The sequence below is a fragment of the Pholcus phalangioides genome, unplaced genomic scaffold, assembly GCF_987345545.1.
Source record: "Pholcus phalangioides strain wild (caught in Gottingen) unplaced genomic scaffold, Ppha-v1.0 ptg000015l_1, whole genome shotgun sequence".
NCBI lineage: Eukaryota > Metazoa > Arthropoda > Arachnida > Araneae > Pholcidae > Pholcus > Pholcus phalangioides.
Genome location: NW_028301608.1, coordinates 63,937,933 through 63,963,106, shown reverse-complemented (window position 1 = coordinate 63,963,106; position 25,174 = coordinate 63,937,933). Strand labels below are relative to the sequence as shown.

The 25,174-nt window shown below is 31.5% G+C and overlaps 1 protein-coding gene across 1 annotated transcript in view; it reads left to right on the top strand.

The window, feature by feature from the left end:
- The window catches only part of hob (bridge-like lipid transfer protein family member hobbit), a 57,712-nt gene that overhangs the window by 16,648 nt on the left and 15,890 nt on the right, over positions 1 to 25,174 (top strand). Inside the window, exons 14-46 of the mRNA XM_089244064.1 lie at positions 532 to 592; positions 1,179 to 1,302; positions 2,383 to 2,766; positions 3,598 to 3,684; positions 7,182 to 7,293; positions 7,894 to 8,017; positions 8,159 to 8,270; positions 8,395 to 8,486; positions 8,640 to 8,712; positions 8,935 to 9,036; positions 9,571 to 9,630; positions 10,196 to 10,289; positions 10,392 to 10,602; positions 10,795 to 10,967; positions 11,761 to 11,859; positions 12,000 to 12,266; positions 13,428 to 13,524; positions 13,737 to 13,833; positions 14,001 to 14,147; positions 14,832 to 15,079; positions 15,309 to 15,402; positions 15,511 to 15,566; positions 16,636 to 16,684; positions 16,805 to 16,987; positions 17,448 to 17,579; positions 19,245 to 19,326; positions 19,469 to 19,638; positions 19,998 to 20,291; positions 20,637 to 20,887; positions 21,162 to 21,282; positions 22,954 to 23,186; positions 23,912 to 24,008; positions 24,893 to 25,097. Coding sequence (XP_089100190.1) covers positions 532 to 592; positions 1,179 to 1,302; positions 2,383 to 2,766; positions 3,598 to 3,684; positions 7,182 to 7,293; positions 7,894 to 8,017; positions 8,159 to 8,270; positions 8,395 to 8,486; positions 8,640 to 8,712; positions 8,935 to 9,036; positions 9,571 to 9,630; positions 10,196 to 10,289; positions 10,392 to 10,602; positions 10,795 to 10,967; positions 11,761 to 11,859; positions 12,000 to 12,266; positions 13,428 to 13,524; positions 13,737 to 13,833; positions 14,001 to 14,147; positions 14,832 to 15,079; positions 15,309 to 15,402; positions 15,511 to 15,566; positions 16,636 to 16,684; positions 16,805 to 16,987; positions 17,448 to 17,579; positions 19,245 to 19,326; positions 19,469 to 19,638; positions 19,998 to 20,291; positions 20,637 to 20,887; positions 21,162 to 21,282; positions 22,954 to 23,186; positions 23,912 to 24,008; positions 24,893 to 25,097 — 4,731 coding nt within the window. The remainder of the gene's footprint in view (positions 1 to 531; positions 593 to 1,178; positions 1,303 to 2,382; positions 2,767 to 3,597; positions 3,685 to 7,181; positions 7,294 to 7,893; positions 8,018 to 8,158; positions 8,271 to 8,394; positions 8,487 to 8,639; positions 8,713 to 8,934; positions 9,037 to 9,570; positions 9,631 to 10,195; positions 10,290 to 10,391; positions 10,603 to 10,794; positions 10,968 to 11,760; positions 11,860 to 11,999; positions 12,267 to 13,427; positions 13,525 to 13,736; positions 13,834 to 14,000; positions 14,148 to 14,831; positions 15,080 to 15,308; positions 15,403 to 15,510; positions 15,567 to 16,635; positions 16,685 to 16,804; positions 16,988 to 17,447; positions 17,580 to 19,244; positions 19,327 to 19,468; positions 19,639 to 19,997; positions 20,292 to 20,636; positions 20,888 to 21,161; positions 21,283 to 22,953; positions 23,187 to 23,911; positions 24,009 to 24,892; positions 25,098 to 25,174) is intronic.

Genomic DNA, 25,174 nt, shown 5'->3' with positions numbered 1-25,174 from the left:
TTGTCCTGTGGGAGGCTTATTCTATAGAACCTCTATTATCCCTCATTTATTCAAAACTCAGGAACAAACAAAACAATAAATCAATGTCATTTTCCTTAATGATATCTAATCATTTTTGGTAATTGAGGTTCTATTGTCTCGTTTCCAACTTATACTACCTATTATTTTTGTCCACGTGTTTGGGAGCCTATCTCTGATTTATTTGTATCACCATTTTAATGTGTATTTGAACTTTTTTAAGCATTGAACTAGGTTTTATGATTTAAAGCATAAATAAATGCCCATTGCATATTAGAGCTAACAGCATTATATCACATTAAATGTTCAACAATAACTTTTTTTTTCCAGTAAAAATATCACTTCATGCATCCAGCATTCACTTTAATCAGATGTTTTTCCTTTGAGGGAAATGTAATTAAATAGCTTTTTCAATAAATTTTGTTTCCCTCAAAGCTAAATTTCATTAATTGTTATTTTATTGAATTTTTCAGTATCAAGTTATTGCTGAATTTTAATATTTTCTGTTCTTAGGTAAAACTGATGTTAATGCAGAGGTTCTGGTAGAAATTGATCAAATATCAAATGATTTCAGGTATTGTTATTACCGGAACTCAAATATTTATTTAACTTAGTTATACATCACTCCTTGTTATATATTCATTTTCGGAATTATTTACTGTTCAAAAATGACGCAAATAAATCATGAATGCATTTAATTTTTTAAATATGTTGTAATGCATATATTGTGAATGTGAAAAGATGCTTAATCCTGTATTGCTTAACAAAACACAATTTTTTTAATGATTTATATTTTGTTTATTTAAGTTATTACCTGTATCCGTTGCTGAATATATCTGATAAAAAAAATTTTATGGATTCATGATGGATGTCATTGATGAATTGTTTTAGTGCCAGGAAAAGGATGTATAATGAAATTATAGATAAAAATAGGAAAACTAATTTATTTCAAGAAATTCATTTACTTTAATAATATCTATGAAAGTAATGTTTTTTGCCAAATTAAAAAAATAAGCTGTCCCATACTTTCAGGAAAAAACTGCATAGTTGATGAACAAATGCTTAAAGAGAAACCTCTAAAAATAATCTCAAATTTCTCTACAAATAGTTTTCAAATAATTTTTCATTTTCTTCATTTACATTTTATTTTTATTTTTTAGTTTGGATTTGCTCATTGAAGTTGCATACTTGAGAATTGGTAATGAAATTCTCTCTGATGGCAGTGCTTTGAAAAAATTTCATTATTGGAACATACCAGTTTCTGTTGGAATGGTATTGCTGAAGGTATATATATAATTGTTATTATATATATCAAACAATTCTTGATATGTAAATTAATATAACTGTTGAACTTGGTATTTAAATCATAATAATGACTTAGTATATTTGCTGGAATCAATTTTTGTAATAAAAAAAAAATTTTCATCTCATATATCAAATGAAGTTAAATTGTTTGTGCATATGAAATCTTTATATGCATCAAACCGCAACCAATTGCCACGTCGAAAATTTACAGGCATTTTAAAAAGATGAGTTGAAATATCAAGTAGTTACAGCCACATGAAGTTGGGGTATATTAGATCATGCTGGGGTCGCCCTCACTTGATGCAGGAGCCCTGGTGCAAAAGTAATTGTAGAAGTAGGGCTACATGAAGAAACAAAAATGTGCTCTATTATCTAGGGCAAGCATCCATTGGGATGATCCCCCCCCCCCTCCACAAGACTATCTTAACACATTGGCTCACACGGGCAAGACCCAAAAGTCTCTTTGTAGGAAAGGGCCTCTGATGACCTTGCATAGTGTTCAACATAAAATTTCAGAACTTTAGGAAAGCCCTTGTGTGGTGTTGGCTTAGGTGTCTGTGTGACACTATTAAAATGACCATGACACCCCACCTCATGATTTTGAACAAACATAGGGAATTTGGTATCTGGAGCACCAGACATTTCTGCTTGCCCTGTGGCAGTTTCATGAAGTCCTTATATGAAATTTTGTATTGTATTTTCATTGCTAAAGCTCAGCCACCTCATTTAACAAATTAAAAAAAAAATTCAATTGACATACAGTATACATGTTTTTATGTTTCTATTCCACAAGTACACATCTCATCTCAACAAAACGCAGAGCTCAAAGCAGCACCTGTCACACACCTCTAAGGGCAGCTTTGAATGAATGCATAGAGTTAAAAGTATTGGTAACATGTTCAAAATGATAATAGTTAAATTCATCTAGGTAGATAGAAAAAATTTATCCCAGTTCATGCATTTGTATTGTATGGTCCTGACAATTACATATTTAGTAATGTCTACACTGTATTACATTTTCATCATAAATATTTTTAAAAATGATATCTATATTTTCAGGTGAAAAAACAGCAGGATGATCATACCATTGAATGTATGGCAGATAACATACAGTTTGAATGGAGTCCTGCTCTCATAGAAATTTTTTGTGATTTGAAAAAATATTCAAAGGTTCAGACATTGCATAATGAAGATCCATACATCAGTAGTGAATCAGAAAGTGCTATTTCATCCAAGAGGACTCCATCATTATTTTATCTAGAAAGTCTTAAAAAAAAATTATCTGTGATAGTGAATTTTGCTGGTGTTAATGTGTTTGTGTTGAGTGAAATGAAGAAAACAATGTTGATGAGAACAGACTCAGTTAATTTTGATTATAGGAGCATGCGAATCAAAACATCCTGCTTTGGGCTGAAAGTTTCTGTGTTACCTTCTAGTTCTTCTGTAAGTTCAATTTATTTGTTCCTCCATTAAAACCATTAAAAAAATAATAGAGCAGAGATAAATACCTGTACATTATTTCTTTTTCTTCAATGGGAGTTTCAAATGGAAATTTTTATTTATATAGTTTTACTATTGTAGATATGTAACTTCTAGGTTGTTAGGGATTGGTCTAGAACAATGATTCCCAACGTGGGCGATGGAATGTTCCAGGAGGGTGGTAGAAGCTACGGGTATAGCATAGGATTCTATGGGTTAGATTGCTTTGGGGGGCGGTGGGAGAAAAAGATTTCTGAAGAAGGGGGGCGTTGGAACAAAAAAGGTTGGAAAACTATGGTCTAGAATATTCACAACCCGATATTTCACCCACATCTGTACTAAGCCAGAGGTCTGGTAATACATAGGTCTTTGAGCAAGTGAAAAAGGCATCGCACAAGGGTTTGCTTGCTGCAGATACCTATACATTGCTAAACCTTTAAAGATTTATGCAAGATGTGGGAAATAATTAGGATATACATTACCAGGACTGTGTTGGAACAGCCGGAAAGTTGAATTTTAAGACTGCATATTGCAAGAGATAATGTTTGTGAAGAAACTGCTAAACAAATCAAATATATCTCGGTATATTTAAATTGTGTAATTTCATAACAGTATTGATAATTCAATTATCTATTGGAAGGGGAGGAAATTGCATTCATTACATCTATGCGCAATAACTTCATAATTTTTTAAGTAATATTATTAATTATATAGATATATGCATGTATGTCTGTTCATGTTGGAAACCATTGCGACATTTAATTTTATTTATGTTCATTTGCTTTTTGCTTTCAGCCTTATTCATGCCTGAAGTCATCAGAAATTAAGTCATTTGTTCTAAATGTTGTACAGACACGCATTCTTCATGATCTAAACACTAAGGTAAATATATATGCTATTTTATGAAATACAAAAGGAATAAATATAAAATAGTTTTGCATCATATATACTAGAATCCCACTAATCCAAAAATCTGCTTAATTCAAATAGCTCTTAAAAAAAGATATGTGCTAAAAAGTTGAAGAATCAACAACAGGAAAAACAAATGCCCATAAATTCTGCATTGTAACATGTTAAATTTTACATATAGACACTGTCAAATTTCATAATAATGAATTACGTAATTGCCTTGAAAAAATCTTACATTTTCATTCAAAGAAGCGACATATACCTAGCGGACAATGCAGTCCGTAGTAATTGGCTCAGAAACATGTCTGTAGAGGGTGCATTACCATTCTGCTCCACTTGTGAAAGGGCAGTTTCAAAAGCTACCACAGCTTCTGAATGAGTCTTTGATGGTGAAGCATCATAATCTAACCAAGTGGCTCTCAAACTTTTGCCATCTGTAGCTCCCTTGCTATGCCAACATTTATCCACGGCACCCCAAAATAGTCTAAGCAAGAATTACTCTAAAGTACTGAATAAGCAATCATCAATGTTCACAGCTCATTGCAATACCCTTGACAAAATCTGTAGGAGAAACAATGCACACTTTGAGAATCACTGATGTACTCCATTGCTTGACGATAAGTCATTGCCAGCTCAAACTACAGAGACGATTTCTGCAACAGTGAAAATTTGATGGCTTTTAGAGTCTAAAATAATAAAATTTCACCCACATTTTTTTTCTTCTGCTCCCTCACAAACAGATTTTTTAAAAGCTGAAGGATTTCCATCTGATTCTATTGTTGTTTCTTGATTATCATAGAAAGCAAATCTTGGTCATACTTTTTTTCCCAGATTTCTTTAACAAGGTTTTGTCTCATTTTCCCACGCTTCTGCAGGTCAGTAAATTACATTTTTCACTGAGTGGTTTTTTCTTCATTTTTTCGAGAATGTAAAGAGACTCATTCTCATTTCGATGAGATATCCAAACATTTTTTGTTTGATGTTTTGTAACGCCCCTTGGTCCATTGACTGAAGCAAAGGCTTAACATTGGAAGGAAAAAAAAATCACTTTAATTTCTCCGCAATTGTTGTGGTCATTGTTGAACAGAATTATCTACTCTTTAATTTTTATTCCTCGCGTAGGGACATACTCACTGTTATTACAATTTTTAAAAAGTTGTTTCATGTTTAAATGACCAGTCTCGGTAATCCAAACTTTTCACTAATCTGAACAACTTCCGATGCCAATTAGTTCAGATTAGTGGGTTCTAGTGCAATTTGTTTCAAGGGGAACCATTTTCCAAAAACTTAGATGAACTATGGCTTCCGTTTGTACATGTAGTTTTTTTTAATGATTCGTGTGAGGAGTTTGGTTTTATAGCTGGGTAGTAATTAGAATTCCTGATCGAAGGATTTGTCCCAGGGTCTCAAGCTATTTTTGAGTGGTCCTGGAATTCCAGCATAATATAATTTAGGTGTACTGATGGTTGTAAGTAGGCTATATACAGCAGAAATCGGTACTATTTGAAATACAGTAGACTCTCCGTAACTCGACACCCTAAAAGTATCAACAGACATGTCGACTTAAGCAGATGTCGAGTTAGCGGGGTTTCGCTCTAAATTTTTGTCCTATCATTTTTTTGCACATAATTATATACATTTGAACAATTCCATTAAATAAAGTGCTAATTCTCATTAATTTTAATTCAGGGTTGTTTCATAATAGAATCAAAACATTCATACGAGAAGCTATTCATACTTAGAATAAGACAACCATAAGTATTCTTTATAGGCATTGTATAATATTTTATCATGTGTATATATTGTTTATAATGTTTCTAATTACATTTTTAATTGGGTTGCTTTATTTTTGAAATATATGACATCCACATTTGTTATAGGCATCTTTTTCTCAGCCACCTCGCTGGGCATTTTGCTTGTTGTGGTGTATTTGTATTAAAAAAATTCACCTCATCAAAAATAATCAAGTACAGGGCATCCATAATTAAAAGACCTTACTTTAAAGTAGCCTACAGGCGAAACCAGTTATCAGAAAATTGTGAAATTTTGTGGAGGACTTTGTGAAGCTCTGTATATTTTTTGTTTTTTTCCCGAAGAGAAAGCAAAAATTCTTCTACACTATTCAGTTTATCCTGTGATTGTTCGGCTTTTTCTTCAGTGTGTAGGAATCGAAAGCTGTGTATCACATACACAGCTTTTAATGCATCATGACGAGATGGTGCAGATACAGTCAAATCCTGTTTTAACGAATACGTTACAGTGAAACTCTCGTTCTAATGAACACTTTTCTAATCCCCAGATAAGTTTACATAGGAATAATGCAAAACCTGGGATTCCCTTATAACGAAATTTCGTTATGACGAAGAAATTTCTCCGGTCTCTTGGAGTTTGTTATAATGGGATTTGACTTTACTTCTTCATCTGAACTTGTATATATAATTATATTTTTTCGGAACATGAAGCAGTTGCTCTTCGGTTGATAGAAGACAACAGTATTCTAGAATCAAAGTCCTGAAGTTACAAGATCAGAATCAATGTTCACAAATTCATCCTTGATACAATCACCTGTAGCGTTATTTATGCTTTCCCCACACATAATCTGAGAGAAATCTTCAGAGAAATTTAGTTTTCCAAAGACTCTGAACAAAAACAAACATGACGGAAGCAGTTCCAAATCGTGGCACCCGTGACTGACTTCCATGCAGAATCAATCATTTCAACAGCATCTAAAACAGAATTTTTTGTGTCCATTCCAACATCCACAAATTCAAATTTTTTGGTCTGTAATTTTCTGTAAAAAGTTTTCATACTTAAGATAATTCCTTGATCCAGTTCAACTTAAGCTGAGTTAAGCGGAACACACATGTGTCGAGTTAAAGAGTTTTCCCTTCATTGAAATTAGTTTTGTGCCTACCAAGGGAATAATAGATGAGTTATCCGGATAGTTGAGTTATCCACGTGTCGAGTTATCAAGATTCCGCTGTAATTGACTAGATGTCTCTTTTTACGTTAAAACCTGGTCACCCTATTTATTGCTTTCAAAAATTGTTAAGTAAGATTTTGTATTTATCATTGTATTGTGATAGTGATTGCAATAAAATATTTAATGAATAGCGTGCTTTGTTAAAAACATGACCTAGAAAATTTTCTCACATATTTTCAAGGCCTGTTTGTGATAATATGGTCAAATCCCATTATAACAAACTCCAAGAAAGCAGAGAAATAATTTTGTTATAACAAATTTCCAGGTTTTTGCATTGTTCCTGAGTGAACTTATTTGGGGATTAGAAAAGCTTTCGTTAAAACAAGATTGTGTTCCGCTATAATGGTATTCATTAAAATGGGATCCAACTGTATAAACCTTTTTTTCTTTTGGTAGTGCTGAAGTAATTTTTTAGTCTCTCAACTTTGTTTGCTACTTGGCTTTTCTAATGTATTACTTATTGTTTTTTTTTAATGTATTTGTGTAGGAAACAAATATTGAATTATCGGAAGATATATGTAGTGATTGGAATACTAATTTTCACATGCTGGTCATGACTGTGATAGAAGATTTTCAAGCTTTTTGCAAAGAAATTTTGTGTATGAAACATTTTTATTTGAAAAACCATCCAAATTTCAGATTGTATTGGCATCATTTTTCCATTCTATGAAACTTTAACATGCCACATTTTATTATAGTTAGGCAATAACACATGAGAAGGAGGTAAACATTCACCAACACCCATTGTATGACAGGGTTTGATGCACTTTATTGAAAACTTGTTGGTCATATTTGCTTTTTCTAAACAATCAAAGCAAAATGAATTTTTGTTTTATTGCATCAAATTCTTAAATACATTTTTTCCCTTTGTATTCTTTAAAAATATATACAGTGAAAATCTCAGCCACCTCGTTAGGCATTTTGCCTGTTGGGGCGTTGTATTTGGTGCACTTCCAAATACTGTTAATATATTCCATCTATAATGATACTTTTTCCTGATCTGTTGAGTGTCAATACATAAAAGTTTACACTATATTCATTTTTTGCTGATATGAAGTTTATTCTTTGGATGCCAACAAATTCCATTATTTTTTTTATTGTTAGTATGTTTCATCTTCTAATAGGACAACATTTATATACAATATATATTTGCTCACATTTTTTTCAATTATGAAATAAATTGTTTTACATCTTTGTAGCTAAGAAACAAATTACTCGAAACGAGAAGGAAAGGATAAATCAAAAAGAGAAAAAAAAAGCATACATTTCTGTTGTGTTGCGAGGAAATATCAACATTGGCCTACAACTTTCTTCTGCACATAGGTTTGTCATACTTCTACTCTTTTTGATGGTCACTTTGCCAAAGTTCTTGTTATTGAAGTTATATATATATTTGTTGTTGTTCTTTCCCCCCCCCCCACCCGTGAGTTTCTCTTATAAGGATATAAAATTCTTTTGTTTCAGGGTAGAATTTTTGTCGTCTAATGTGACTGCCACTTTTAGTGAAAACATGAAGTCAACTCATGCTGATGTTCTAATAGCAGCATTTGATAATCACAAAATATTTAATTTCAAAGTAAGATTTTATTGCTTTAAAAGAAGCTAAATTGTTTATTCATTTGTTTACATCATATAATTTTAAGTAATGTTTTCCTTGCAATTTCATGCTTCTAATAAGTTTGTTTTTGTGTGAATTTTAGAATTTCATAATTACTCTTGCTCCTGGAAGTGAACAACACCTATATATTCGTAAAAACTTTGAGAATCTTGAACAGCCTAACAACAGGCTTTTGTGAGTTCTAGTAGTTTTCTAATTTTTTAGACCATCTTATAGTTTTACATAATGCGTCAATGAAATTGAAATTCAAAAACTCCTTATTATATTTTAAAATTGAAGAAAACAGAAAAAGCAATATGTTAATCATTTTTTTCTTAATTCCCATAGAAATGTTCATATGGATGATTTCAAATTGGTATTTCCTTATCAATACAATTTTTCTGAAGCTTTTTCAGAAGAGGTTTGTTCTTATTTTTTATATTACTTTTTTTATGATGTGATTTATGTTTTTGTATTTATAATGTTTTGCTGTGTTATGTAGAAATAGGTTTTCCATTCTACTCTCTTAAGTTTATCTAGATTATCTCAAAGCATTATTTTAAATACCTGGGGAATATTGATGATTTCAGTCTAGCATTTCTATAACAGGCAGTTGACCTTAAAAATCATTGTTCATTTCTAGTTCATTGGTATAACAAAGTGGTTGAAGCTGAAGCATAAAAAGAAGAAAGTTCCATTTACATTGGATAGTCCTCTACCACCAGACCTCTTAATAAAAACTAAAGTAAGCTTTTACTTCTTTCTAAATTTTTCAATACAGTGTAAGTTCTTGAAAAAAAATCTACACAAACAAAGCTGCACACAAATGGAAAGTAACATCCATATTGCCAATTAGCGATTTAGTATTCTATTAAACTCTGTGGTTCCCAAATTCAAGGTGCTAATGCAAGCTGATCTCCCCGTTAAAAAGTCTTGCCACAGAGAGCAACAGGTCTACTACGATACAGTTATTCAATCATTACACTTCATTCATAGTTAGAAAAATTGATGGCCGCACTGCACAAACTAATTTCACGTTAGGTTCGCAACACGTTCACATACGTTCTGACCTGTACCAGTTCATTAGAAATTCTGTAGAGGAGTGTGAACGAAGTATATGTATGCATTAAGGAATGGATTCATAAGATTGACAAGAAATATAATTTTCTGGAGAAAAAAAATCAGTTTTCATTTTTAAGGCATCTGGAATGATCAATGTATTTTACCGTAAATGATCTGTTTTGTTGTTTTTCCTCATGTGTTCTATTTCCTCTAAAAGGCATGGACCGTCATTTTGGAAGATGATCCTTTTGAAGTTAAACTGAGAGACAATTTTCAGGTATAAATAATTTAGTTTCTCATGGTTCATTTAATTGATTCCACATGCTGTTAAAATATTTGTCTGATAAAATCAAAAAGAAAATGTTTATAAATTATTATTTCTTTTGTATAATAAAATACTTTATTAACTTTTTGATATGATAGGAAGAGAGAAATTTTGTGCATTGTGCATCATTTTCACATTAGGCATACAGTATTTTTTAAATGTAAGTGTTATTGTTAATTATTAAATAAGGTTTCATTTTGGAAGATGATCCTTTTGAAGTTAAACTGAGAGACAATTTTCAGGTATAAATAATTTAGTTTCTCATGGTTCATTTAATTGATTCCACATGCTGTTAAAATATTTGTCTGATAAAATCAAAAAGAAAATGTTTATAAATTATTATTTCTTTTGTATAATAAAATACTTTATTAACTTTTTGATATGATAGGAAGAGAGAAATTTTGTGCATTGTGCATCATTTTCACATTAGGCATACAGTATTTTTTAAATGTAAGTGTTATTGTTAATTATTAAATAAGGTTTCATTTTCCCCCCATTTATAATATTTTATTTCAAGCTTTTTGAGGATGAATATCATGAAAGCTTGGAGCGCAGAAGTGTTCTTGAGGAAAAGATAGAGGGTTTAAGGAAGACTCATACTCTTCTAGCTAGTGAGTGAAATTTTTTTTTTGTTTCCTGTTACTGCTTATTTTCTGGGTGAATCTTTAATACAGTTTCAGACAGGAAATTTCTAACGAGCTTTGTTATTACAGGTGAAAAAATCGAGCAACTGCATTTCAATCTTACAAAAAAGTGTGCTGAGATATATATTCAAAGATCTCAGAGGCTGTATCAGAATGAACCTATGAGGAAATCTTTGTTTACATACCATTTAGAAGACATTGAAATCTTGGCTATAGCTGATACGTCGTATCATGGTGCAGAAAGAGTTGTCAGTCATATGAGGTTGATTGATCCTGAAAGGTGAGCATTTCATTAATTTCATGTATGGGTATATATGCCGTTCTATTCTTGTACTTCTAGTTAAAATGGTTTCAGAAAAATATTCATCTCTATTATAATATAATAGAGACAAATATTTTTTACGTATTATGTAAGTGCTAGATTTTTTATTATATGTTGTACCTTATTCTGTTTTTTTTATGTATTTTTAAGCCCTTTTCCTGAGGAAGGCATTGAATTCAATACATTGTGGGCTCGTAAAATAAGATGCAGCGCCTCATCATGGACATGCACACTTCGAGATTTCTCACAACCATTGTTGATGATCAAAGGTTTGTACGTGTGGGGATTTCTGATTGGTGCTGAACAAGAAGGACCACCTAGAGGTTTGTGGGGTCATTTCAATAAGCAATGTTTCAGATAGTTCACCAGTGTATTACTTAAAGAACCTACTTATTTATTTTGATGAACACAAATGAGCCCAGTATCCCAGGTCCAAAGAATATTCACCTCTCTTGTACCAGAGGATGTTCAGAGGTGTCTGGGTTTTCATACCAGAGTAGTCCTTGTCCATATTTCAACTTATGGAGGTGGTATAAGAGACATGGTGACAAGATGACAGTAGAACGAACTACCACAACAAGAAGTTCCCCCAGTGAGAGGTTAGACCACCAGCCTCTTTGCAAAACAAATTTAAAAAAATACTAAATGCAGTGGTTCGAAATTTGCAAGCAACTATAGATTTTAATTACATTAGCCTGCAAGTGTAGAAGATGACAGTGGTTTGAGAAAAATGATCAAATTAATGCAAATTTTTATTGTCCTTTGGTTGAATTAAAAACAATCATTTTTTCATTCTGTATTTTGTGGCAATGAAGTTCTTCATTTTGCTGATTTTCTAATTTTTTTGGTGTCTTTAAAACAATGGGGCCAAGTCTTAGCCTCCAAAAAAAAGCATGTTAGTCACTTGGAAAAAAATAGATACATTTGAAAGATAAACACATCTGAATTAAAAGTAGAACATTGTTTTTTCTACAAAATCACTGAATCAAGTATTAAAGCTTATTCTGAGAAATTTGTTCTCAAAATATTCAAACCACTTATTAGTTTTTTATCGCTAAACTAATGAATTTCTTGTGGCATGCTTAAAACTTGTGTGTATTTATGTATCTATTTTAGCAAAGCGAACAACAGTTATTGAACTTGGTGATCCCTGGGGTTCTGCCAGTGTCGAACGAAATATGCCTACTTTAAAATATTATCATGATTTAACTTTTGGTAAGCTATATTTTATATTTCAAACATTACGAGTTCTAAAGTAGCATATGTAAAAGTGCAATCATATTCTATATTAATAGATTTATGCTCAAATGAAAATATTATTCAATGATTATCATAAATCTAAATATGTTCAACAGATATGGAAGAGTTCAGTATGTCTTATGGTCCATGTTGGGAACCTATAATGGCACAGCATGGATTATCAATGGACTATGTGAGTAGACCATCATTAGACCCCAGCCCACCACTGGCATGGTGGGATAAAATGAGACTAATTTATCATGGGCGTTTGACACTTTCGATGCAACATCTATCTCTGTTTATGAGAGCATCTCTTGATCCTTATAATAACACAGAGCAAATGGAACTTACTTGGTCAGATGTTATCATTGAATGGACTACAGGTATTTCTGACTTTGCTTTGATTTTTGTTTAGCAAATACAAATAAATCCAGATCCACTCTTTTTTCGTGTGTAACTGTTTTTCGAAATAAATTTCAGAATCAATCTTTGTTTCAATCAAGTTATCTCATCACTCAAAACTATAATCTATTTTTATTTATTAATTTAACACTCTAGATTTGCGCTTATCATTCTATATATTTTTTAATTTTGTGTGCCACATGCTTTGTCTGATACTTGTATTGTTGCAATGTAGACATGTATATTTTTGTATCCACATCTTATTTTTTCTTACTCCAAAAAATTAACAGAAAGGGAGTGGAAAAGCAGTTCTGCTGTTTTTAATGTAATAATGTAAGAGGCGCACACTATTTATTCATCTCGAACACACACTCATCAAACAACCGCAAAAGTCATCTGTTTATCACAATAGAAAACAGAACTTTGCTGCTTACTCACGTATGAAGATATGATTTACTCTTTTTGTCTTCAATTCAATTGTACATCACATCTTTGTGACGTGTGTGAATGATAAAATTTGAAATAAGAAGATCAAATTGAAACTCCAATCAGGCTATATAATTGCTCTTTTTTTCCCACTACCAATTCAATGACACTCACATAGTAGTAATGGTAATTAAGTTTCTTTTTTAATTAACAGTGGTTCATGTGGATTGTTTGCCTCTATGTGTGTGTGTGAATTATATTATTTTGTTTTTGCCTTTTTTTAAATGAATTTTGTTAATATTTCTATATATGATAACATGAATGTGAGGTATTTATTTTTCGTGTTATGTATTTAGGTGTGTTGTTGCACAAAATAAGTCTATGTATCCATTTATATTTTCAAATTATCATTTGTATCATATATAAATGTGTGTATCTCTCAGCATGTTAATTCTGAGAAATTAATATGAGTATAGTTGAGCTTTCCCTTTAAGAGTTAAGTCATTGCGTTTGTTTGATCACATTTGGTTGAATACTCCAAAAAAAAAAAAGAGATTTTTGTGTTTATTTCATAAATTTCATATATAAAGCCTCATATTATATACATTGTTTTCAATATCCCTCAAAACTTTGAGATTTTCTAAATCTGTTTCATGAAAACTTCAAGAACTGTTCTTAAATTTATATTTGTCATGTGTTTATCTGAAATCATTTAGGTAAAATTCTCACTAGAGGAGATTTAGATGTATATGTTCATACAGCTTCAAAGTATGATGATTGTAGAGTTCTTCGTCTTCCAAACCTAAAGCTGAGGTGAGCATGCATTTTTTCCAAAATTCTTTATTATTATCATTATTGTTGAAACCATAATACTTGTGTGTGGTGATTATACATTCATTAAAATATGTTTCATGTGTTTTTTTGTTGGTTTTTTTTTTTTTTTCAATTATTTTTGGGCTTATATTTTTACATACCTTTTTGCATTCATTAGTTGCATACATTCTTTGTATTTTATATGTCTATAGTGTAAATATGGATTGGCTTTGTCTCGGAAATCCTTTTGACCATCATAGTGCAATTCCGTGTGCTCCTGATAAGATCCCTGAATATTCGATGAATCAGGCAAGTACATATTTTTTTGATGCAATAATTTACATTTATTTATTACATTTGTTTATAAGATATTCCTCATTACTCTTTTTATTGCTAACTATGAAGTCAAGACAATATTTTAAAGTTCAATGTTCTTTATTAAAAAAATATTTAGATCTATGTTTTCTTTTTTGCAGGAACATGATTCATTTAGAGCTTTTCGCTCTCAGAATTTGAACATATCTTATTCCTTTGAAACAAAAAATGCTGCTACCTCTGATCCTGAAGATTTACCATCCATGTTGCTATACAGTAGTACTCTAAGATGGATTGAAAATCTGAAAGTAAAAAATGTGTTTCTATTTCATTTTGAGTATTAGCTTGTGTGCGAGAGTCTAGGACGTCTAAATTAGATGAATCACTATGCTCACAGATATTTATTTCAATATTTTACAATAAATTGACATATTAAAAATGACAAATTTTTTAAAATAGGTGAATGATAAAAATAATGTATATTCAAGATAAAAATAGAAATGTAATTATATTATTATGATCAAAATTATTAAATCCTGAGGTATTTGCAGTTTTCCTAATTTACTTTCATCTCCTAGTAGAAATTTAAAAAAATGTTCATTCAAAAAATCTTCAATAAGTTATGAAATCTTGTACCTGAAGTTTTAAAAAAATGGCATGAGATGGGAAACATTGATTTCATAATCCTTATGATCAAAAAACATAAAAGATGGCAGCGATTCTCAAACACAAACTACTTATAACTCTGACATAATAAATGTGTTACAGTCAAGCATGTGCACACAAACAATGCATTTTGCATGCATGAATAAAGTCATAGAACCATCATTTTAAAAAGAAATTAACTCATTGCATTCATGTATTTTTTCATAAATCAAAATATTTATGCGAAATGAAATTCATAATTTACAAAAAAAAACAAATTATATACTTATTATTGTAATGTATACTTGTGATAATTATATATATTTCTAATTTTATTTCTATTTTAGATGATTCTGTCTGGTTTGACAAGATTGACAAGACGGGGGAAATTATTTAACAATACTAAACCCAGAAAACCACAGCTCAGTCGTCATTACCGCAATGTCCGACTTTCCTTTAATCTACAGAGGTTTCAAATATTTTATTGGATGTCTTTTGCAAAACGACAAGGTCTGGAGCTCTTTGGGGGTAGACTTGCTCTTAGTTGTGAAAACACACTTTCATTGGTTCCTATGAATGATGTAGTGAAACGAAGGTTAGTTTTTTTTTTGTTTTTTTTATTATTTATTATTTCACAATATTTGTTTTCATATTTATAAGCATATCTCTCTCTGCGGTTAATAGTGTGTCAGAAAATATATCAGTATTTTGGAAATGTTTTCAATTTTTTTTTTCAAATTGTATAGCATAGTCCTTTAAGTAATGTTTCTCTGTAAAAGACATTTTCAATAATTTTAAGCATATATTTTTCAAATTTTTTTCAGGCCCAGGGCTTGTTGGAGTATTGCATATTTTAATTGTGAATTGTGTGATAGTGAGATGTGGCTCTATAACTGGGAACAAAGTTCAGACAAAAGTGTAAGTCATTGTGTGATTAGTGTTAGATCTAGCTCACTGACATCTGCATTGAGATTGAGTTTATTCTATAGCTACTTATAGAAGTATTGATAATTCTTTTCTCTTTAGACTGCAGAATCTTTCAATGCTCCTGTACAAAAAAGCTATTTTTTAAGTGTGAACAGGTAATCATCACTTTTATGTGTACATAAATACACACACATATTACAGGCCTTAACAAATCTCAGAAAATTTGCTTTGGCACCTTGGTGCCATCTACATGTGATTGTTAAATTGGAGTCTAAGGATGATACAAAATTTTCTGATTTCATGACAGTGTGTCTTTTAACACAGGAAGGTGGGGGAGGGGGGTATAAAGTAAAAAAAAAACATTATTTAAGACTTTTTCTTGAGAACAAAATCATGCTTGGCTCCAAAGGAATTTAGTTGGTGCCTAAACTTTTTTCGATTTGTCAAGCCCTGGTTATATACATATGCATACATTTTCATAGGTAACATGAAATATTACATTATATCATTATATTAGCTTACATTATATACAGTATTTACATATATGCAGTTTTACTCTGATCTACAAGCATCTCTCCTTATGTGTTATCCACAGTGCAAGAGAAAAAAAAAATATTAAAAAGGTGCACAGTTGCAAGTGAAAAGTCAACTAACGAGCATGAAGCATATAAAAATAGTAATAAACTTTTTCAATAAAAGAAAACTCTGGCACTCTGAACAAATCTAATTCAAACAACATTTTCAGGCACACGGTACTGTGTTCTTTATTTATCTTCTAAACAAAGCCATTTTTTATTCAATCATTGTTGGCTGTTACTTGTTCAAAGCATCTAAGCTTCCATGTATCGGACGTGATTTTTCTGTGGCATACAAGTTAGTGAATTGAATATCTTCTCCCAAGTTGAAGCATTTCAAGGAAATATTTTTTGTTCATGACTCGGTAAGTCCCATTACCACTGTAGTTACAATCAAATATAATTTTATAATATTTGTATACATTTACATATTAAATTGATTTGAAGACTGATGAACAGTTGTAATTTTATCCTGCCAAAAATCAGGAATAAATATAATAACAGCCATTCAAGTACTCGATAATAATTTAATTCACTAGTTTATTTTTGCAAAATATAACGATACAGAGTAAAGAAGATTTTAAAGAAAAGTTAATACATGTGAAAAAATTTACCACATTTTGTCTTAATGAAAAAATTTCTTTACCAGGGTATCATATGGTCGAGAAGAAATAGTGAAAGATGTTGTTAGCGATGAGGTAATCAACAGAGAAATATGTTGCTTACTCACTCAAATTTGCTTCTGCATATTGATGCATGAAGAGAATGTGTATCTCAAAATCATTATACGAAAAATATTTTTTTTTATTTGCATGTAGGACAAGCCTGACACACCTACGCACAAATTAGTTGTTCATGGTTTGAAAGGTGCGTGGACAAAACATAATAGGACTGTTGTATTCAGCCTTTATGATAGCTATATAAAAAATTTGTCTTTGAAAAAGAATCTGTCAACAGATGCGCTAAGAGGATTCAAAGTAGAAACACAAAATACTCCACAGGTGTGTTCATTTATCTGTTTTTTATGTCATATTAAAAAAAAGATTAATGATTTGATAAGTTAAACACAAGCCAGGTAATTTTCAGAGTGAAATTCCTATAAATATTTCAAATTTATGCCTCTCTCTCACTAACACGAGTTTAATGCATATGGGGATAGCTCAAGAGTGTTTTATGCATAGTCATATTTCTTATTTATGGTTATCAACAAATAAGTTTTGTCAATAAATGAAATTTTGTGCTTTAATTTCTATTTATGTGAATTTGATACTAATAGAGCCATTTCAATACTACTTCAACCACACAAAGTGTGGAAAACAAAGATGTATTATATATATATGGCTTCGATACATTATGTTCTTGGGGCAATGTATTTTTTCATGGTGTATCGAGTTGTGGACAATGTTCCATTTAAGTATTTTTTCAATTGCAATTTTCTCCTTTTTTTTCTCTTACTGACAGAAGCACAGATCGACCTCAGCCAATACTTCTACACCTAGTCCTGCAACACATCTCCAGTCCGGTCATGCCATATCAATGTTACAGAAACTTATAGCTGAAGCAGAAGCTAACCCTATGGTATTTACTGAGGAAGTAAGTTCTTTGAATGTGTTAATTATGCAATAGATGAATTTTGTTAATTTAGGAAGCAAAAAGAGTCTTGCATTCGTTTGCATTAGCAAATACTTGTAAAATCGGTAAGAGAATAGAAAGTCTTTTTTTTTGCACCTCACAATGTTTTAAACTTTGAATGAATATGACATTGATCATAGAGAAAAGGGAGTAAATGGGAAGAACATGTGTAGATATGCTTTTTTTGCCTATTTGTTTCTTATTGGATTTATGATAAAATAATTTCATGGGCTATTGATGATTCCTCTAAGCCTATGATTCACAACGTGGGCGATGGAAAGTTCCAGGGGGGGCGGTAGAAGCTACGGGTATAGCATAGGATCCTATAGGTTGGATTGCATCGGGGGTCGATGGGAGAAAATAATTTTTGAAGAAGGGGGCGATGGGACAAAAAAGGTTGGGAAACCATGCTCTAAGCCTTTCTCCCACCTTCCAAAAAAAGATATGCAAACAAGAGGGAGCTCAATTCAAAACATGATGCACAAGATTCACTACGCTAGGAAGTCATTTGACAAATAATTCATTGCTCCCCTTTGATTTGTACTCCCTTGATCTTCAATGAAGAGAAATCTTTGAACAAAAGAGTTTCTGTGTAGCATTTATTCATTTTGTATGAAAGATACTTAAAGAAAATCTAGTTGCACGATGTTAAAAAAATTGAGCTTGTGTGACAAGCACGGGATTTTAAGTACAACACTGAGTTCAACCAAAAATGGTTTAAGAAATGCTAGCATTAACCATGGTCATATACAGAAAGCTAAGTTGTGTGTGATTAATTGAAGGGTTTGATGCAAAAATAAAAATTGCTTCAGTTCTGTCAAACTTCAGAAAACAAGAAACAACTGTTTAAATTTTTGAATCGCATCAACAAATATTTTATTCCAAATTAAAGCTTGGAGCCAACTTCTTCATTGCTCCATTCAAATTTGTTTTTATTATAAGATAAGATGTAAAACTCAAATCATCAAAAATTAGTTGTTTTTTGCAATAAACTCTTTAATTGTGAAATTTTTCCAAAATAAATTCAAATTAAATGTTAAATTAAAATTAACAATAGCACTGCTCAACACTGATTTTGTTCTCAAAGGTACTTCAGTGATTTTTGGATACTGATTCCAAATGTGGCACAGGTTTTGTCAGGTTAGCTCTAGTTTTGAGATAAAGTGAAAATTAAATTTCAGTGATAATACCATAAGCAGCCAGAATCTCAAATCACATTGAAACTGTACATTATAAATAAATATAATGAACCATATATTTTGCCGAAGGTACTTGAGTGATTTTAGGATGATTTTAGGGGCTGAATTGAAATATAGCATTGGTTTTACCATATTGGCTCTGGTTTTTGAGATAATGCATACTTTCAACAATGTGTTTTGTATGCTGCTTATGTATTGCCATTGAAATTTGTTTGTTACTTTATCTCAGAAACTACAGCCAATCTGACAAAGCCAATGCCAGATACGGAATCAGCAACTTCAATATACCCTAAAACCATTAAAATTTTCCCTTAAGAACATAATTTTTTTTCTGAGTAGTGCAATTTATACACATATTGGTTTTAACATTTTTCCTTGCCCTAATGTCCATAATTATGATTTTTATTTTTGACATTTTTTTTTTCAGCTTGAGTCCAGCACCAGAGAGCAATTGCTTCATGGTGTTGCTGCTTGTCAAACTGATGATGTGCTCCAGAAAAAATGGTTGAGTGAGTGCTCTAACATATATTAAATCAACATTTAACTTGCGTACTTTCCTATTAATAATTCTCACTGGATTATCCTGAAAATGCTTGCCAAATGACAAAAACAATATCTTATGCAATTTTTTGATTCTGAGTATTTTTTTAGTTGAATTAGTCAACAGTCAGGTGATGTTGAAAGGCATTGAAACATCTGGTTATGTCATTGTAAGCGCAGCTAAAGCACAGATACTACAGCGAATTCATAGACCTGTCTGGAAAGATAGCCGCTCATTGGTTTCGAAGACAACTTGGGTTGGTTCATTTGAATGTATGCAGGTAAATGCTCATTACAATGGTTACATATTTTCAGTTATCTAATATTTTTACTCCCAGAGAGAGAATCAAATAATTTTCTATTCATATTCACCTGTCTTGAATGGAACCAGTAAAAAAAGTTTTCGTTCTGTAAATAAGTATTTATATCTTAAATACTTTATATGAATAATAGTTAGTCTTTGGTTTTTCAGTTTTTCTTGATTTTGAATAGGCTTATTTCTATTTCTCTTAATTATTTTTATTTCTTTTATTTGTGCTTTAATTTATACAAGTGTATTAGAATTTTGGGGGTTACCAAATTACTGTAATACTGAATTATAATGAAATAAAATATTTTTATTGTTTCCCCCCATTTCAAGTATTATGCTACAGTGGATGCCGGTGAACCTGGTGGATCTCTTGATAATGTTATGTGGTTAACTGTTGACAATATCGATGGACGTGATTACATGATTATTAGTGACCTTGCTGATATGGTTGGCAGTGGACACAGTGTTGGTGGTGTCATCAGTAACACAGTGGGTGCAGCTTCAGATTCTGGATCAGGTCCCATACAACTCCAGAGGATTGTATCTAGGTGTGGTTGTCAGTTTTTCTTAGCCAGCTATGGAGAAAACGAAGATCCTAGCACCTTAGAGGTTGTTCCTCCCCTTGTGAGTATTGATTCAATGTTTTTTTCCCTGAATTTCTCATAGACCCACTTGTTCCAAGTGATGTTATCCACCCACAACCTCAAACCCTAAAAAAATTTGAATGTTCCAACCAATGAACCAAGAGGAATAGAAAGCTGTATAGTTTTCAGATCCCCCCCCCCCCCACAAAAAATGATCCTGATAGTTCAAAATCTTTGTTACACTATTTGAAATTTGAAAAAAGTGAAATTCTTCGTAATTTTTTGTGACCATAGACTGGTAGCCAAATCATTTTAGTGCATTTTCCCATGGCATTGCACATTACATGTATAATGATGTAAGCAAGTTTGTCTTTTTTAATTTCAGATAGAGGAGTTAGATCTATGGGAGCGAGAAGTTGCAGTAGACTCTTTCACTCTGACACACCACGATTTAGAAATATGCACCAATTCTCTTCAGTATGCCATGATACTCGATTTGGTTAATAATCTGCTATTGTATGTGGAACCGCGCAAAAAAGAAGCCTTTGAAAAGCTGCAGTGCATGCGATTCCAGTTGCAGCTTCGCTCAGTTGATGACCAGAAAGAGCCAATTTTGCAACTCCAGCAGAAATTACGGTATGATTTTGTGTCAGGATTTACTCTCTGTCATATAATGAAAATAACCAAAATACAAGAATTGACAATTGTTTTGACAAGAACAATTGTTTTTTTTAATTAATAATTTGTTCCTTTAAATTGTTTTTAAAATGCATGAAAAATAATTCTCGAATATAATTTTTTCAATAGTATAAAGATTGTATCTTCCTTTTAAAAAAAGTATTCTTGTGTATGATACACAATGAATGAGCATGGCTAAATGTAAGTTCTAAATTTTCTCTTCAATATAAAGGTCATTGGTTGCTACATTACGAAGATTGGAAAAAGAAGCATATGTGACGCACAAAATCATTTGTGAATATCCAGAAAAAAGTGAGGAATATATTGCAAAGCTTCAACGTTTAGAAAACAGCGTAAGTTTGTTTAAATTTTAAATATAATTTCTTATAGACTAGTGGTTCCCAAACTGTGGGTCGCAACCCCTAAGGCACCGCATAAATAAGCTGCTACTAAACCACACATTCACCTCGTCCATATTCCTCTGCGGAACCTCTAACAAATTGGAACGTGCGTGCACGTGTAGTGAAACCTGACATGAAGTTTTTTTCTGTGTAATACTTGTTATGTGTAGTGCTGCCATCTGTCACCAGCTTTTCTAAATGAGTGAAGTGTAATGATTGCATAATTGATCGTTGTAGGCCTGTTGCTCTGTGACAAGACTTTTTAATGAGGAGATCGGCTCACATTTGTACCACAAAGTTGGGAACCACAAGAAACCAACTTCAGCCAACCACCACTGTGGCAACGGTGGGGTTCAAACCTGGATCCTCGTGAAGCGAGTCCGTCACTATGACCACTCGACCACCACAGCATCAACATAAATAATATAGGGAGTGTCATGAAAGATTTAATTCATGAAAAGAATAAATTAATTTTATTCTTTTCTAAAATAAATATATTCCCAACCTAAAACACACCTTAACTCTTAGCTGAGCTACTTATGAACCATGTACATAGTCAAAAGTAAAGCACTCAGCTAATAAATCTAATGAATTTGAAATTATATAGGGTATTTTTCCCCCCTTTTAAAATTGAAAATGCTAAGCATAGTAGATGAAAAAAAAATCATGCTTGCAGACAGCTCTGTAAAATTAAAATTTTACAGTATAATTTTACATTAAAATTTTAATTTTTAAAATTAAAATTTTACAGTGCTATATCAGGGTAAAAATTTTAATTATCAGATTTAACAAAATCATGTAGTTGCATATTTTGATGATATCATTCAATTTGCATGGGTTAAACACAGCTTGTTGTATCCGCTGCATACACACATAAAAGCATGAGCACTGATGTATCTCAATCAGAATATCGGTTTTTCAAAAATTTTAAATATGTAGTGTTGATTATGCACATGTGAATAGTATCTCTGTAGCGCCATCTATCGATTAAATTTTGAAAGTTGAAAAGAAGGTCGCACTTCAAAAAATTTGGGAACCACTGCCTTAGATCATAATGTCCTGTGTTTAATCTGCAGCAGCATATAATCTGTGGTGGTGCATACGAATTTCACCAAAAAAATTGGCATTTCATTCACTGATTATCAAATCTTAAGGAATGGAAGAGGTTGTTGATCACTATATTTCTTGGGGAAAAAAATCTGCAATTCTTCTACTCAGATCTTAATGCCATCTGTGTTAAATTTTTTTTGCAAATTAAAAACATTTTTATTCTAACATCTCAAAAAAATAAATAAACCTGCAGACATACATAATACACAGCATCTATAATTGGCACTAAAATATACAGATACTTTTTTTATTGTAGAAGCTGAAAATTAAAACCAGGAAATTATGGTATTTCATTTATGTAACAAATTATTATTATTTGATACTAGTAAAAATACTTCAGAAAGGTCTATATTGTGAGTAATAAATTTGTGTAGATATTATATACTACATGTAATTCTAATCAGTTTGTTTTTTGAAGAATCTTTAAGTAAAAGTTTTTTTTTCACGGATGTTAAACTTCCAAAACAATTTTAAGTATTAAAAAAGATATATGTCCTGAATTTTTTCCTGTAGTTGTACAACTGCAAAGAGAAAGCAAACAGTATGAATGAGGAGCTAACGATTATGATTTGTTGTTACAAAGAAACTCAAATAATTGCCAACAGATCTAGGCAAAGGACTACATCTCAAGAGAAAGGAACTAGTGTGGCTCGAAGAGCTGAAGTTTGTTTCAAACATGCTCAGTGGAGACTTACAGATCCTGATGGTCAGCTTGGTATTGCAGACATAGTACTTAGTAATTTCCTGTGAGCATAAATTTTCTATTGTGTTTGCAGAGTATATAATCAAACCCTGTTAAGGCAAAGTCAAGGAAACATCATAAATGTTTTACTCTAACATATTTAGTTTTTACCTGGTTTGATTTTCAAGTCTTTTTCTAACCCAGACATTTTACCCTGATTTTCCATTACACATTCTACGATTCCACGCATTTCAAGTATTTAATGTCTATTAAGTGAGTTTGTCTTAAAAAGGTTTAACTGTATTTATCGTTACGTTATGACTATTTGAAATGTCAGAAGTTTCCATACAGTATATAAATTTCTAGTTTCATATTCATCATGGAAGATCAAGTATATATTTTTGGAACACCATCATCAGCATTATTTCCCATTTTCTGCCTCGGCATTCAATATTTTAAATTAACTAATAAAAAAATTTTTATTCTCTTTGTTTTTAACAATCATCATGTAATGCAGAGTCTATGAAAAACCAGAAATTACTAGCAACCTCAAAAGAAATTGAATTTATTTTGTGCAAGAATATATTTTCTCAGTCATGCTACTCATGATGTCAATTATCAAGAAAATTTTAATGTAATTCAGTACAGTCAAACTTTGTATGACATCAGTGTAGTTATTAAAGATATTTTAAGACTATAAAATTTTCTGTTAACACATTTCATATAGTTGGTAAGTTACTTTTTTTTATATAAACTTATATTTTATATTTACCACTTTTTTTTTTCAAGTTATTCAAAAGTCACTAAAGTTGATGATTCTGTGGCACATCTGCTGGAGTTGGGTTATATCAAAGTCACCAATTTATTACCAAACCAAGTATACAAGGTATGCATTGAAACCCTTCAAGAATATTGTCTATTATTCTTAAAACCATCATTAGTGGAGTCTCACTAATCTCGCACATATCAGACCAGGGTATGCCTCATTACTAGAAGTTGAAAAAACCTAATTTAAATAATATAAACTTATGGACATGTAATGACATGTTTTCCTCCTCTATGCTCGAAAAAAGAAAAACCATTGGATTACTAGATGGGCCAGATTATAGAGTCTACTGTAGTGCATGATATATTGAGTCCGTAAGGCAGCCAAAGATTTTGAAACTCATGAATAATTATTCGGGTTTTGAATCTAAGGAAAAAAACTGATAGATTATTGTTCTATAAAATGAAACAAAATTAACATGTTTTCTGTAGAAACTCTGCTACTGAAATCTCTTGGAGTTACTCAGAAAATAGGGCGAAGGAATTTGATACCCATGTTTGAATGAATATCTTAAGACTAAAATGAAGAAAATGCTTAACAATTAATAAATTAGATCTTAGTCATTTTGGCTGTCGTGAGTGCTATTGTCAAACGAATACCAATAAGTCACAAGAAATGTGGTCAGAATGAATGCATTTTGACTATGTTTTGTTGACGTGTGGAAACAACGTTGACGTATAGTGTGAACGCTAACACTATACAGTTTTTTACTTAAGAAATTGGTATTGTGAAATTCAATTTTTTTTTTATTTATGTATAGTTAGTCAATCCTTTTACTTTCAAATGAATCAGAAATGTGTGACTTTCTTAGCTATAGACAGAAAAAGTTTCGATTTGTATGAAATTGCCTGATATCTCTAAGTAATTAATCAGAAAATTTGTAATTTAGGAATATGAATGTACCTTTTCTTATTCATTTAAACATTTTGTTTACTTGAGTGCAGCAAGTTCTCGAGCCATCAGACTTTACAACAAGCATACCAATGGATCGCCAGTGCATGTTGAGAATTTATTGCAGAGAAAAAGCTCCAGTGGGTGGAATCTCTGTTAAAGAGCATCTGGAACTCAATGTCATTCCTCTAACTATTGGTCTGACAGAAGCATTTTACAAAGCAATGCTCAAGTTTTTCTTTCCAGGCAGAGACACAGGTTGGTATTAGTCCAACATAAATCTCAAATTCCTGAGTAAATTTTCCAAATTAATCATTGAACAATGTTTATTTCAT